The sequence below is a fragment of the Diprion similis genome, chromosome 11 (assembly GCF_021155765.1).
Source record: "Diprion similis isolate iyDipSimi1 chromosome 11, iyDipSimi1.1, whole genome shotgun sequence".
NCBI lineage: Eukaryota > Metazoa > Arthropoda > Insecta > Hymenoptera > Diprionidae > Diprion > Diprion similis.
The window spans coordinates 7,779,832-7,793,501 of NC_060115.1; the positions used below are offsets into that span (position 1 = coordinate 7,779,832).

The 13,670-nt window shown below is 46.1% G+C and overlaps 2 protein-coding genes across 2 annotated transcripts in view; one reads left to right on the top strand and one right to left on the bottom strand.

The window, feature by feature from the left end:
- The window catches only part of LOC124412651 (ankyrin repeat and sterile alpha motif domain-containing protein 1B-like), a 76,793-nt gene that overhangs the window by 6,368 nt on the left and 56,755 nt on the right, over positions 1-13,670 (bottom strand). The gene's annotated exons all lie outside the window — the stretch shown is intronic.
- On the top strand, positions 9,056-11,276 carry LOC124412652 (major royal jelly protein 2-like). The gene is made up of 5 exons (XM_046892710.1): positions 9,056-9,290; positions 9,913-10,079; positions 10,151-10,366; positions 10,560-10,991; positions 11,071-11,276. The coding sequence occupies exons 1-5, from the start codon at positions 9,104-9,106 to the stop codon at positions 11,272-11,274; spliced, it is 1,206 nt and encodes a 401-aa protein (XP_046748666.1). The 5' UTR covers positions 9,056-9,103; the 3' UTR covers positions 11,275-11,276.

The window sequence follows — 13,670 nt, forward strand, 5'->3', positions numbered from 1 at the left end:
CAGGAGATGCCGGAGGGTTGGTTGGCTGGTACTTTTGTAGCGCAGTACCCACCCGACGAGTGCCTCTGCAGGAAATGACTCATTTTTCGGATTTTTCATTTCGCACAAGCAGTATAATGCGTGCTCCGTGTTACGCCGCTGTCTAGACTCCTGCAGGAGTTCATAATAGGCGGAACTGAAGAAGGAAGGCGAAGAGTCCTGCACCTTCCTTCCTTCCTTCCTTCCTTCCTTCCTTCCTTCCTTCTTCCTACTTATGCCAACCCCTGCGTCGGTGCGCGTCGGTGGGTACAGACCACGGAGTTGAATCAATTAAAGTTTAATCCGGAACCCGAGTCCGAAGGGGGTGACGGCGTCTTCTGTCCCGCTGATATTCCGCCAGGCTCGACACAATGTGACAGAAGCTCCGTTCCTCCGATTCCCGGACCCCCCGTCAGCGCGGCGGTTCCTCGACTGTATCGCTTACGGGGACGGGGTCCGGACAATGGGAATGGGCGGAAAGAATAGTTATCCGTAATGCGGGGCGACGCGCGCGGCGCAGGGCGATCCGACCGGAAGTTTCGATCGCCTGGCCGCCTTTTTCAATCGGGGGATTCCCGCTGAGCGATCCTCCCTCAACAGGCGACCCCCTCGGCCCTTTCACCCTCGCTCCACTGCCTCGTCGAATTAGAACCGATTAATTAGCGCCTACTCGTTCCCCGTTCCACTGACCATGAGAACCGACGGTGTTCTTTCGTCGCCCCGAAAGTTGGTGAACTTGGAATTTCTTTAGGAAGAATCAATTTCGAAATCATGATCTCTGTGTTTCGTCAGTCCAGAAACGAGGCTGTTCATTTCGAAAAAGACTCGTGCGTTCAGCTGAGTGGGAAAAGTGATCTGCTTTCTAATCGGCTGATCGGAGTGGCGGACTTGATTGTGAGTAGATTGGCTCCAGTTTCCGATCGAACGGCTCATCGAGGGTCGACCCACCCCTATATATTCGCGCATTGTCGGATCTCCGTCTGCGAACGGCAGACGTCCTTATGCTTCTTGAAACTTGTCCGTAATATCGTAGCGTTCAGCAAGTTATGTGTCGCTGTTGGCACTTGAGTAAGTCTACCCAAGTCCCAACTTGTTGTCCCTCAAGAACTTAGGAAAGGGATTCCAAAGCCAATCAATGCGCCTTGGAAAACGGCCAGAACGAGAACATCTGTCACGACGACGCAATTTGCCAGTATAAACTGTTCGGTTTTCTCCGTTCCAGGAAAGTTGCAACATTTTCTTGTCTTGATTTTCACCGAACGAATTTCCTTCTCTCTCGGCTTTCTGACCTGGGATAAATATGACACAATAAGATTTCTCTCGTAGCTACGAGCTGGAGGGAATAAATGAGGGAATACGGGATTATTATACCCACGAGCAATATAATATAGTGCGGCAGATATCTGGGGTCTGTTGACCAACGCGAGATGTTCGTTTCTCCGGGCACAAACCTTGTATCCACCGACGAACCAACCGTCTTGCGCCTTCCATCTTCTCCCGCTTAATACGAAATGCTCTCCCATCTCCGCTGACCCGTTAAGTAATTTTCTCATTTTTGCCCCCCCCCCCCTCCTCCTCCTCCTCCTCCGGCATCTCCTCCACCTACTACGCCCAGGACAAAAGCGCAGTAAATCTTATTGTTCTTTTGTTGGTGATTAAGAGAGCTGAATTAGTTCGCAATTGTTCAACGTTCCCGGATTATAAATAAGATTCCAAAAACGTAAATTCCTTAGCATAATCCAATTCGACTCGACTTGTGTATACACTTTGTCAGAATTAACCGTCTCGCTTTGTTCATTTCGAAGTTTTTCCTTCAAGTTTTTTTCCTCTTTGAACGCTGTATTCGAAACAGTTACAGTCTTTTGAACCCGATGCATGAAACAGAGGCTAGGAAAGAGAAAAAAAAAATTAGAAAATGAAGAAAAGAATGAAAATTTGGAATGGAAGCGCTCGATTTGCAAATTTCACGCCTGCCGCGGTACGAAAATGATCGAATTACAGTTCAACCCCCTGTGCCGGAGGAAATGACAACAACTGCAAGGTGGTTCGACGTAGAATCGCGTAGAAATTTGAAAAATGTTGACAATCGCGGTGCAGAGCTTTTGCCATTTGTCAAATAAACGCAGTTAATCCCGTTATAGCCAATCCGAAGCAGGCGCGGATATATAGTCCGAGGGAATAGTAGCAGGCCGAGTGCTGATTGCAGCGGGTAATGACAGTGCGCGCGGAGGGTGAGCAGCAGCCTGGAAGTAAGTAAAAATTTTAAATTTAGTTACACTTCGCGTGGCTGAGCTTAGCGTGTGTTTGCCGTGCGGCCGGGCCGCGTGCTCCTGCGGATGAGTCAGCCACGGAGCGACGAGCGGCGTAATAAGGGAGCAGGCTTTAATAAGGGCTGCCGAATTTCACACTGACTTGGCCCGCAGCTCGGCAGGAGCGGTGCATCCTGCAGGGGATGCCAGAGGGCGGAGACCCTGGGCGTGTGGCTGATTGTCCGAATAAAAGTTGGCCCTCGCTCGATCCTGATATGCTTGGTGACGGTGCAATGCCGCTTGCTTGGGGCTTGGGGCTTGGGGCCCGGACACCGAAGTCGAGGACGCGCGCATCGAGAGACCCAGGACCAGATGAGATATACGAGCTTCACCTAAGCGATCAACAGCTAGATTATTGGAGTATTAGAACTTGTCTCATAACTCACGGAGCTAATGGTCTGACTCGTTTCCTGATACTCTACGCTACTGCGTGCAGCTATCGCGCTTATTATACTCGTTGCAGACGTCATATTTGCTCTGGAGAACCAGCCGGGCTATACAGACGTTTGCAATTTCTACTGTAGATCGTAATATTGTGATAATAATCACGGTTTTCTTTTCTGTTTGTTTTTTTTTGGTAGGGCGGGGGGGAGGGGGGAGTATACGTAGTATAACGTGCCACTTTGCAGAATGAAAATTTAATACCTCAGAGATTAATTTTGTTCATAGTATTATTGCTGTATACGATAAAACTAATACTGAGTTAATATAAGTACGATGTATAATTGTAATCATATGGAGTTAAACGAAGTATAATAATGAAGATGGTACGTCGAATGTCTCTATAACTGATTTGATAATTGTTGAAAATAATTATGCCAATAACACCGAGAGACTTTAAGTATCGATGTTTGCTTTATTCCTCATCCATTGGTAGGTACGATAAAACCTACGAGCTTAGGGGTAATCGAGTCGTAATTTATTGATAACTATGTAATTCTTTCAACGCAAGAGTCTAATATTCATATGAGTCTTTCCAAAAAAATATATCAACTCTGCATTTTCACAGTCACTATGCGACTTGTTGTAATTCTAATGTTATCTCGATTATCTCTAAATTCGTACAATTTACTGTAATTACGAATAAGCGAATCATCAATATCGATAGTTGATGATAGTAGTGGAGAAAAAAACGGACTAGTCAACGATATTTCCGCCCAACTTTAAACCATGATAATCAGCCGCAGAGTTGGATATCAGTGATGAAATCCACTCGCGGTCAGACCGAAGAAAATAACAAGAGTTTCAGCTGGCCGTGTCTGATTAAACTTGCGAATTGTGCTTCAAGCAAGAATTCCAAATTCTATTAATTTACAATCTAACGAGCAAAGCTAGCCGATGTAAAACAAAGTACGAAAAGCGTGTAACCGTTGCACGCCGCGCAAGATGTGTCTCAATGATTCTAGATTGGAAGAATAAAGTCCCGATAAATTCGCACCTTTACGTAGATGAGAGTTGAAATTTGCGCGTATATGCATAGGCGTGAATTTGCAAGCCTCTACCCACGTGTGTGTATTTGTAAAATCTATAAAAGTATCGGATAAAGAAGAAGCGGCGCGGGATGGATGGAATTAGACGCGGTGCAGCAGCCGGAGGATTGTTTTAATGCCATTTAAACTAATCGAATTAGAGAGGAACGAAGTGATGTGGCGATATGGGCTTCGGGAGCTGTGCTTCGGTTCACCTCGCGGACGGGGGATTCCCTGCGCGACTCCGCAGCTGCCAAGCGCAGCGCGATCGCTCGACCGGAAGTAACGCGACTACTGCCTGCTACACGTCTCTCCCCGTTCGCGCTCCTACCCACCTTCAATTCCCATCCCCATCCCCATCCCCATCCCCGTCTCCGTCCCCGTCCCCGTCCCCGTTCCATCGCTGTTTCTGCTGCTGCTCTCCTCATCGCCGGGATTCGCCACCCTCTCTTGTCATTTACATGCGCGTATGCGTAGAAGCGCAAGGGCTGCACGCTCGGCAACGTTGCACGTACATACATGACGTTATATAATATAGACAATCGGCGTTACAATGCTCTGTGCAAATTTGCTAACGCGTTCGCGATTTAACGCGCTATACGAAGGAAGACAAGGATTTGCAGTTGATCCCCAATTCTATCCGATTTTTTTTACTAAGAAAGATTTTTTTTTTTTTTTTTTTCATTATATGTAATACATATATGTATAGTAACACGTATCGTGATCACCCTACATTCTTTAACGCTCCCCTTATTCTTTACCATTATTGTATGTATGTATGTACATAACCTTTTCTCAGTGTATTTTTTCTATTAAATCCCTGTTGCGGCTCCACCCGAAGGGTTGAAACAAGTTTTCCGCCATGCCTTGCACATCCGGGACCACAATGCACGGTAACAGGCTTGACGCGGTGGGCTGGTACATGCCTAAATGCAAATTGAACCCAAATCAGAGCAGAGGGGTGGAATGCAGCCAACCTCGTTCCAGCACGAAACAATCGGGGGCCAGTCTAGGCTGCACTCAGTGAAATATATGTTTTTATAATGTAAATACCTCGATGCAGGTATTACCGTTATACTTTTCCGGCGGAATTCAGTACAATTACTTTAGAGTATATCGATTACAATAATAAAAATTCATCAAACTACTTTAAACAATTTCTGATATAAACCTGTACAAAATATACAATAAAAAGCAGGTATCTTATGGCTTATAATTATTGTCTACTGTATCTTGAAGAATACCATTGATTCGCAACCTCATAGCGCAGAGATTGCAGGAATCGGAAGTGCGAAGTGTGCGAAGAGATGAGAAGAGATCACGGGTTGAAAGCGTGAAACGTATTGCGCAAAACACCTGAAAGGTGCCTGCAGCACCGACCCGACGGCAGGCATGGATATGCCAAAGGGATAAATAAATCGGTACAACGGCGTGTGTTCGGAGGGGGGTGGGGGGTGGTGGCAGCCACGGCCCCTTCGACGCGCACGAAACGGTGCGTCGCCCCACCCTCCGAAATTCACCCCTCGTGTTTCCCGTGCAACCCTCCAATCGGCAGTGCTCCGCCCCACGCTGCCGCCACGCCGCAGCCTCCCTCGCGCCCTTTTCTGCTCCCCGTATTCCTCGCCCTCCCACCCCCCACCCTACACCCTAAACAGGGCATCGACTACGTACGCAACGCATAGATATACGGAGGGGTGTGCGTGTAGGTATGTAACGTGACGTGATGGTACCGAGTGCACGAAACCCAGTTACAGGAATGATTTCTACACGATGTAGAACTTCATCTCATATGATAAAAATATGTGAAGCAAATTTTCGGTGCACGAATCCTGATGATGAAACTCTACTCCGCATTGACGACGTCATTTTTTGTTATTATCCGACTTGTTATAGCTGTACTGACAACGAAAGACGAGTCATCAAAGCTCGTGGCTCTTCGCCTTATCTCTGGACCGCGAATTTCGTCGATGATGGTTGTAATGCAGAATTGGAGGGTCCAGCCTGCAGCTCTCAGACCGCAGTGAAGCCTTGAACGCTAGCCAAGCTTTACTCTTCAACCGAAAATCCCTGGTGAATGGCGCAAAAGGCTAGGAGAGCCGGTCCAATACATTAGCGCATATACTATAAACCTGTACCTTTATAACGAATCCACGTGTAGAAACCTCGAAGTTCCATCAAGAGAGATAGAACGAGCATCGCCTAATGAAATTCGAGTACATATTAATGTATTCACGTATAACAACCGGTATTGAAGGTATAATCTGAAACATGAATTTGATCTCGTATAGTCCAAATTTGTGGTGCATTCGCACATCCAGCATCATTTTTGAGTCATCCACTCGCGTCTTTAAATGGTTATGAAATGTTGGAACAAAGTCGAACTTGCGGTCTGCGAAGTGAAACGCAACAAAGCCACTTATTCGCGTTCCTTGCGCGCGGAGTGCATGCAGTCAATGCCAACGGGATAGAGGTACGAGAATGCGAACGGGGCGGTAAAAAGCTCAAAGTTTCCTCCCCCCTCCGGTCGGGAGAGGGTCGAAGAGAGAATTCTGAAGTTTATACCGACGGTACGAACGGCGTGCATGTAAGCCCAGGGATGGTACGGCTGATACAATTTTCATTCAAAATCAAAGCCGTGGTCCTCAAAGATTTCTCGGAAGTGCCTTGTGCGGGGTTCGGTGATGCGCGCCGCCTTCCCGGCAACCCTTGATCTCCTCGTATTATTATAAATACCTGGAAATTCTCAAAATGTATAGCAGTGTGCGTGCAGGTACGCAGCTCGCGCGGCAAAGGATGCGAAATCGACTTGACTCGCCCCCGTCCTCGGGGGTGGAGGCGGAGGTGGAGGCAGGGAGGATCCAGGGCAATTCGGGGACCTTCGCCTTTCATTAGTCGAAGTAGGCGGCGAGCCGAGGTCGCACACACAACCACCGCACAGAGCAGAACCGGGAACCTCCAGACTTCGAGGCTTCACCTCCAATCCAACGATCCGCGGCTCGTCTTGCGTGCGGTTGACTCGCTTTGAATGAATACAATACCGCCGAGGCAGAGATCATATTGAATATGAAAACGGGAAATCAACGAACTGGCTCCTACCGCACGCCCCGAACTTCCACGGAATATAATATCTAGCCAGCCTCATGGCGGGTCTCCTCTCTAAAATGAAACTCGCCGATTTCTCCAAGTTGCTGAAACAAAAGAGGAAACACTGATCATAGTCGACGAGATTCTTTCACAGATAATTAGACAACGCACGGGAATCCCGCGCCTGAGGACCCGATCCTCGAATCTTTGAGCCCCGAGGTGGAGGGTGGGACGGTGCTCCCGACGAGTGGAAATCGGGGAAGCTTCGCGGGGGCCACTTGAGGCCGGCAAGAGGGCCTCACCAGGAGCGTGTATACGCTCTACAAAGCTTATTATACGTCGGCCGAGGTAGGCACCGAGTTAAGTTGATGGCACTCGAGGAACATCCTTCGGTACCATCTCTCCCGCTCCGTCCTCGAGCAACCAGCAACCAAGGACGACGACTGTTCCCGAGCTCCTCCACCTCCCGGTTACACGGAATCCGTCAGGCATCCCACACACCCATGCACTCTCCACGGAACGAATTCGGATTCTGCAGCCGTCGGATACTCCGGGTTCTGAAAAAAGGACTTTGCCATCAGGTTGCGAAATTCCAGAGTGAGAAAAAAGCCACGCTGAAAAATTTAAGAGGTGTCGCGAGGATCCTTATCCGATTTTATGCACGCTTCGGATCATTTCGAACCGACCTTGACGCGGTTCCAGCACCGTTTTATGTATCTATACTTACACTAGCACTTGTTCACTGTCTCAGAGAAGCAACGTTGTTCCAAATGTAGTAAATCAAGACCAAGTATACAGAGACTGTTTAGCGGAACGCACCGGGAGGTTGGAAAGACGGTGTTGTTACGCGACGGAGCTCCGTGGGTCGACTGATCTCCTTCTACGTCGAAGTAGCTTTATATATAGGCTTCCCGAATTTTGTGGTCCAGTTAACTAGAAAACCTGGTGCTTATCCAACTTGGAGGAGCCGGTGCAAAATTACACGCCGAACCTATCAAGCCGTGAAACCGGTATTAGGCGTCACGCCACCGAGCACCAGCGTCGGGTTCCTCCGCGTCGGCAGGGCGATGGTTGCATGCCTCACAGTCGTGACGACGCCGTTCCATCTCCACACACAGACACGTCTTGTCGTGCGTGTGCAGGCGATGAAGGTGCGGATGCGTTTTCGGGAAACGCGGGAAAGTTGGAGGATGCACGTTAGCGGACGACAATGTTATTCCCGAAAATCATCTCATGTGCGCCGACCGGCACGTGACTTGAATTCCGGAAACTGTTTGGGGACAACTCGATCCGCTACTTTTGAGTCGTGCGGTTATATTTGCACTCCCGTAACGGAGGAAAGTAACTCGTGGATTGTTTCCGTTTGATAAATATTATCCCATCCAAGGCTGGAACTTTGCTGAGTTCAGCCAACGCTCAAGCCAAATGCTCACGAGCTGGGCTAATGACGTTATAATTAGTGTATACCCTAACGAACCTCGTGACCCCAAGGCAAATGAGAACCGGCAAATTTTTACCAAGCAAAGTATTTTCGTTTTATTCGTGATAACTGAAGGGTAAGTAAAATCCTAATTATCCATCAGCGTTTTAAAATATCATACCACAAGTTACGTTGTTTTATGACAGTACTGTACTATGACGGTGATACATTCCTTTCATTCGTCGTCTCCGATTCCAGCATATACATACTCATAGTTGATTCGATAATACGGGCCAAATAAATACCGTAACTTGTATGGAAATTCAAGGTGTAGAGACGTTGCGCGAAAGAGAACCTGTTTTTGGGTGTCTATCCACATGTCGTGTATTCAAACTCAGTTTAAAAATGTGGCTTCGAAGTTCACCTTGTCCATATCTGTTTGGTATAAGTATAATGCGCGTGCTGTAATCATCCGTAATCGTAGAACGATAAACGTGTAAACTTCGTAGTGTTGGCATATTGATATAACCTAATTGTGATCGTTGATTCAAGTGTTCCGAGTAGACAAGGACTGATGGTTGACATTGCGTATCCATAAATACTACTTCTAAATTCGCAAAACCAACTTAGTCTTCAAGAACACGCAGACAAAAGGATTGTCCCGAGTGGCTTCAAGACTCGTCACACAAATTTCAATCGCTCTTCAGATTCGAAAAGGTGATAAAAGATTCGTATAATACTCGCTTGCGTCTGTTTTAGTGAAAATACTGTATTTTCTTTTTACTTTGACCATAGATACAGACATGGTAAGCCCTTTACTCTTCGTCGTACCGCTATTACTTTCGGGTATCACCGGCGAATTGCATGTTCGTTTTGAGTGGAAATACATCGACTACGTGTGGAAGAATAGTGAGCATAAGCAGAAGGCAGTTGATTCCGGAGATTATAATTACACGAAAATATTTCCCATCGACGTTGATCGCAGTCGAGGTGAGAATAAACGATGATATAAAATTAAACGTGAAAACGCCAAGTACGAACGTTGATTCCGATGAAATTTGTCGAGCGTTGAACGGGTTCAAAAATGGAATGGAAAAAAGGGATTCATAAAATACGTCGAAGATGTATTAAGCCGATTTATCCAGCGGGAAAATTTACCGCATCAAAAGCGATAAACGTAAAACATCTACGTAACGGCCATCTGACCCCTCACCCTCCCTCTATTTATGGGAACGTAAAAGCATAAATTGAACCAACGGGATCAGCCTCTATTTGTTATCCCAGGGCTGGGCGAGGAACGGGACGCGACTACGTAGTTGGTAAAACCGCAGTAAAATAATATCAGTCCAAAACCGAAAGAATATCTCCAGCAAGACGCGACCGCGGTGTTATGAAGTTGTTAAATAGCTTCCGGTCTGGTCCGCTGATTCCGCATCCGTTCGGCGACGCGAGCGACAATGTTTTTGTTACAATTTTTATAACCATATAAGTGAACAACGAGCGGTCGTTGATTTTTTTTCTCTCTTTTTTTTTTGTTTTTTGACGAGGAAAAGTCGATCGGTAATCAAACTGTTTACTTCGGTGAAAGTTTTTATACGAAACTTAATCGCAGACGGACGCGTCTTCGTCACGACCCCAAGATATGATGGCGTCCCGGCCAGCCTATCGCTGGTTTCCAATCTACAAGGCGAAGGTGGACCCCTGCTGAGACCTTATCCCGATTGGTCTTGGCACCAGAAAGGAAACTGCACGACTATCACAAGCGTTTGGCGAGTAGCGGTAAGAATTGAATTGCGCGTGAACCGAGGATCGTATGCGGATTCACATTTCACGGTGTGCTCGAATTTTAGATGGACGAATGCAACAGATTGTGGGTAATGGACAGCGGGAGATACGGCGAGGACCTGATCTGCGATCCCCAAATCCTGGTCTTTGATTTGGCTGACGATTCTCTCGTCAAAAGGATCGCAATACCGTCACAGTACGCGCGGAATCCAGTAGATGGATCCTCCCAGATTATCACCATCGCGCTCGAAACACGAGGAGCATGCTGTGAAAGGACTTGGGTATGTAAAAATCAAGGACTAATCGTTATCCGGATTTTTCAAACCAACTGGCGATCGTTGGAATAATTTTTTAATGAAAGGAATAGCTGGATACACTGGAATGATGACATCGTCGCAAATAATTTACAGACTGTAACTAGTAAGTAACTAGCCTCACATCTTTTTTTCTATTAAAATGAACGTCCAACGACAGATTTTCATGGCGGACGTCGAGGGTTTTGGACTGGTGGTATCGGATAATGGAGAAAGATTCGCGCGTTTCAACGATACGAGTTTCACACCGGACCCAAAATACACAAATTTCACAATCTTGGGACAGAAATTCTACCAGCCCGATGGACTGTTTTCCTTGGCAGTACAGCCGAAAAAACGGTTCGCCGATACGTCGCGGTTGTTTTACAGGCCTCTAGCATCTCTCAGCCAGTATTACGCCTCTACGAGACAATTGATTGGCGATTTACATATGCCATCTTCAAAAGCGAAGTTTCAAAGATTCAATTACACTTACCCTAGTCAAGTTTCCATCCAGGCATTTTCTTCCGACGGGATTCTCTTCACGGGATGCACAAGTCCGCCGTCGATTCTTTGCTGGAACAGTCGCAAGCCGTTTAACGAGCAAAACGTGGTGAGTCAGGTTCTTTGAGCAGTACAAGAAATTGTTGTGCCAAGTTTATGGTAACCGATTCCAAATTTCTGTAATCCAGGTGACCATTGCCCGGAATGATGAGACGTTGCAGTTTACCAGCGCAATAAAAATCAAGGATAGGGAAATGTGGGCGTTCACGATCCGGTATCAAAAAATCGCTACTGGGACACAGAATTTCTCGGAAATAAACTACAGAATCGTCATTGAACATGACATACGGAATTTGGTGAAAAACAGCGCTTGCACCGCTGCTTACAGATGAAGCCGAAAAACAATAAAAGTATTATACAATTAATGATTCGTCGTATAAAGACAAAATATGTTGTGACTTGTCGGCAAATGTATAAGTACCGCACTGTGAATCATGAGTTTAAAAGTATTACAGTAACAAAAAGTTTGCATGATTGTGAATGAAGTGAAATCCAACTACTGTTTAAAATAAATACTTTCATAATAAATAGAAAATTATTAATTGCCATAGAAATAGATCCCGTTGTTTGTGTATTCGAAAAGAATAAAAGATGGTAGAATTTTATCGGAAGCTCTTCGCAGGCGAGTGGAAAGAATAGATCACTCCGTTCGAGGGAAGCTGCGCGCCTCCTCTATAATAAAAGTAAGAAATCAATATCTTTCCGCAAGACAGTTTGAGAATATAGTTCCATCGTTCGACTGGGTCTGAGGTGGAGTTGAGTCGGGGTGAGTGGGTGGATAGGATTGGGGCCGGGTTGGCCGGAAGGAGACGAGCGAGAGAAAAGTTCATAGTTTTAAAACAAAAGGAGCAAAATAATGGCGGAGCGATAAGGCGGATGAGAAAGCTGGAAACAGGAGCAGATGCCAACATTCTTCTTGCCTGACTTGACTCCCCCTCGGCCCTCCGACAAACAGGCGAACTTCAGGTTCTCCTCGGAAGGAAAACTGCTCTGGCTACTCTTCACCGCCTCGGCTCTTTCCTTCCTCGACACGATACGTACAGTTATAGGTTCACCTTTTATTGAAGAATGAGAAAAGAAGAGAAACGCGTCATCAGCGGATAAAGAATGACGCAAAACCAGTGATGAACAAATGATTGCACGATTGAGACAATTATGTTCGCGAGTAATTAAAAGAACAGTAACTCACAGGAACGAATCGTGTTCTGTTTTTTACTCTTGCAGAAGAGAGACCGAGGGAGTAAAATTAATTCCTGCAAAACTCTCACTGCGCGCGGTGCGGCTAGCGCGAGTTAACACAGTTGTTGTTACAGAGAAGGTTGAATAAATTTTACAACAGTGGAAAATTGTTACGGCAAAACGATATTTACTCAGACCCGAAGTTACGCCGTTGCGCGGGTATAATATTTATTTATACGCGTATATAACCGGGGATTGTCCGAAAATTAGCAACGCAGTATTCTTCTTCCCTTTTCGAGTATGTATAGGATACTACCTACATAATTTATATATATATATATATATACATACATATATAAAGAATATCATGAATTTAATACGAAACGATGTTATTTCAGACTCTGCTCGCTTTTGGTCGAAATATACCGCAAACAAACAGCGTATATATATATACATATGTATAATGTATTCAAGAAGGCGAATTTGGAAGGCTTTTTCTAATTTGCATATAAATTTATGCACCCATTTATTACTGCCTACTTCCTCGGCCTTCCAGTTTCTGACCCTATCCTCTGGATTTCCCAGCGTTCAGCTACGCCGCCATCTTATTTCCGCCTATGATACCTACAAGTCGAAAAAACAGTAACCGAAATGAAAATATACCGTCCAGGTTGCGGACTCTGGATCTCATTAGAAGCAAGAAAGTCCATTGTACACGTGCGTGCACAAGCCACAGTACTCGTAACTCACGGCGAACAATTGGTGCCAATCGAAAGACACTCGAGGAGCGATTGAATCACCGATGAGAGCGCGTGATTCTAATTAGACCGTTTTTCCCTTGGGTAGTAGAAATGAGAAGAGAGTAAAAAATCCTCCTAGTACCGTGGCACAAAGTACAACAATCCTCGCAGGACTTTGGCTCTTGGCAATAATTGCGGCACAATTGAGGTGGTCCCATGGCGTCCGACTCGAAGCGCGCGATACACATGGCATCGATTTCGTGAACAATACTATAACCGTAGGAGAAACGTGCCGACTACCTCGGGTGTACGTGACGCTGGCAAGTCAAGCGTTTCGGCACACAATAGTCAGGGCTTAAACGGCAGTAATTATATTTGCGGCGAGTGCCCGCGCCTAGCTGGGTGGCTTCGAGGACCAAGTCTGTAGCCCCGCAGGACACACGATCCTGAATGTGTGAGGCACACACGAAGAAAGAGGATATCGCTGTTGCGCCATTGTCACATGCCACACGTTGCATTGTTATGCCGAAAGAAGATGAACTGGGTTTCTCCTCAAAATCAGATCTCATTCCTTCAGTAGGTAGTGAAAAACTACTGGTTACTCGTGTTAACGGTACGCGGCTATGAAGCCCGAACACCGCAGAGATAATGATTCTTGAACACTTTGGAGTGCATACTTAGAAAACATCTTCGAATGAGATATGAATGCACCTGATCAGCTATGGCGCCTTTGATCAAACCCAATAAATGATTCTAATTCATGCTTACCAGGTGAAAAATGGAAACATCTATTCTCCACGCGAAATGTC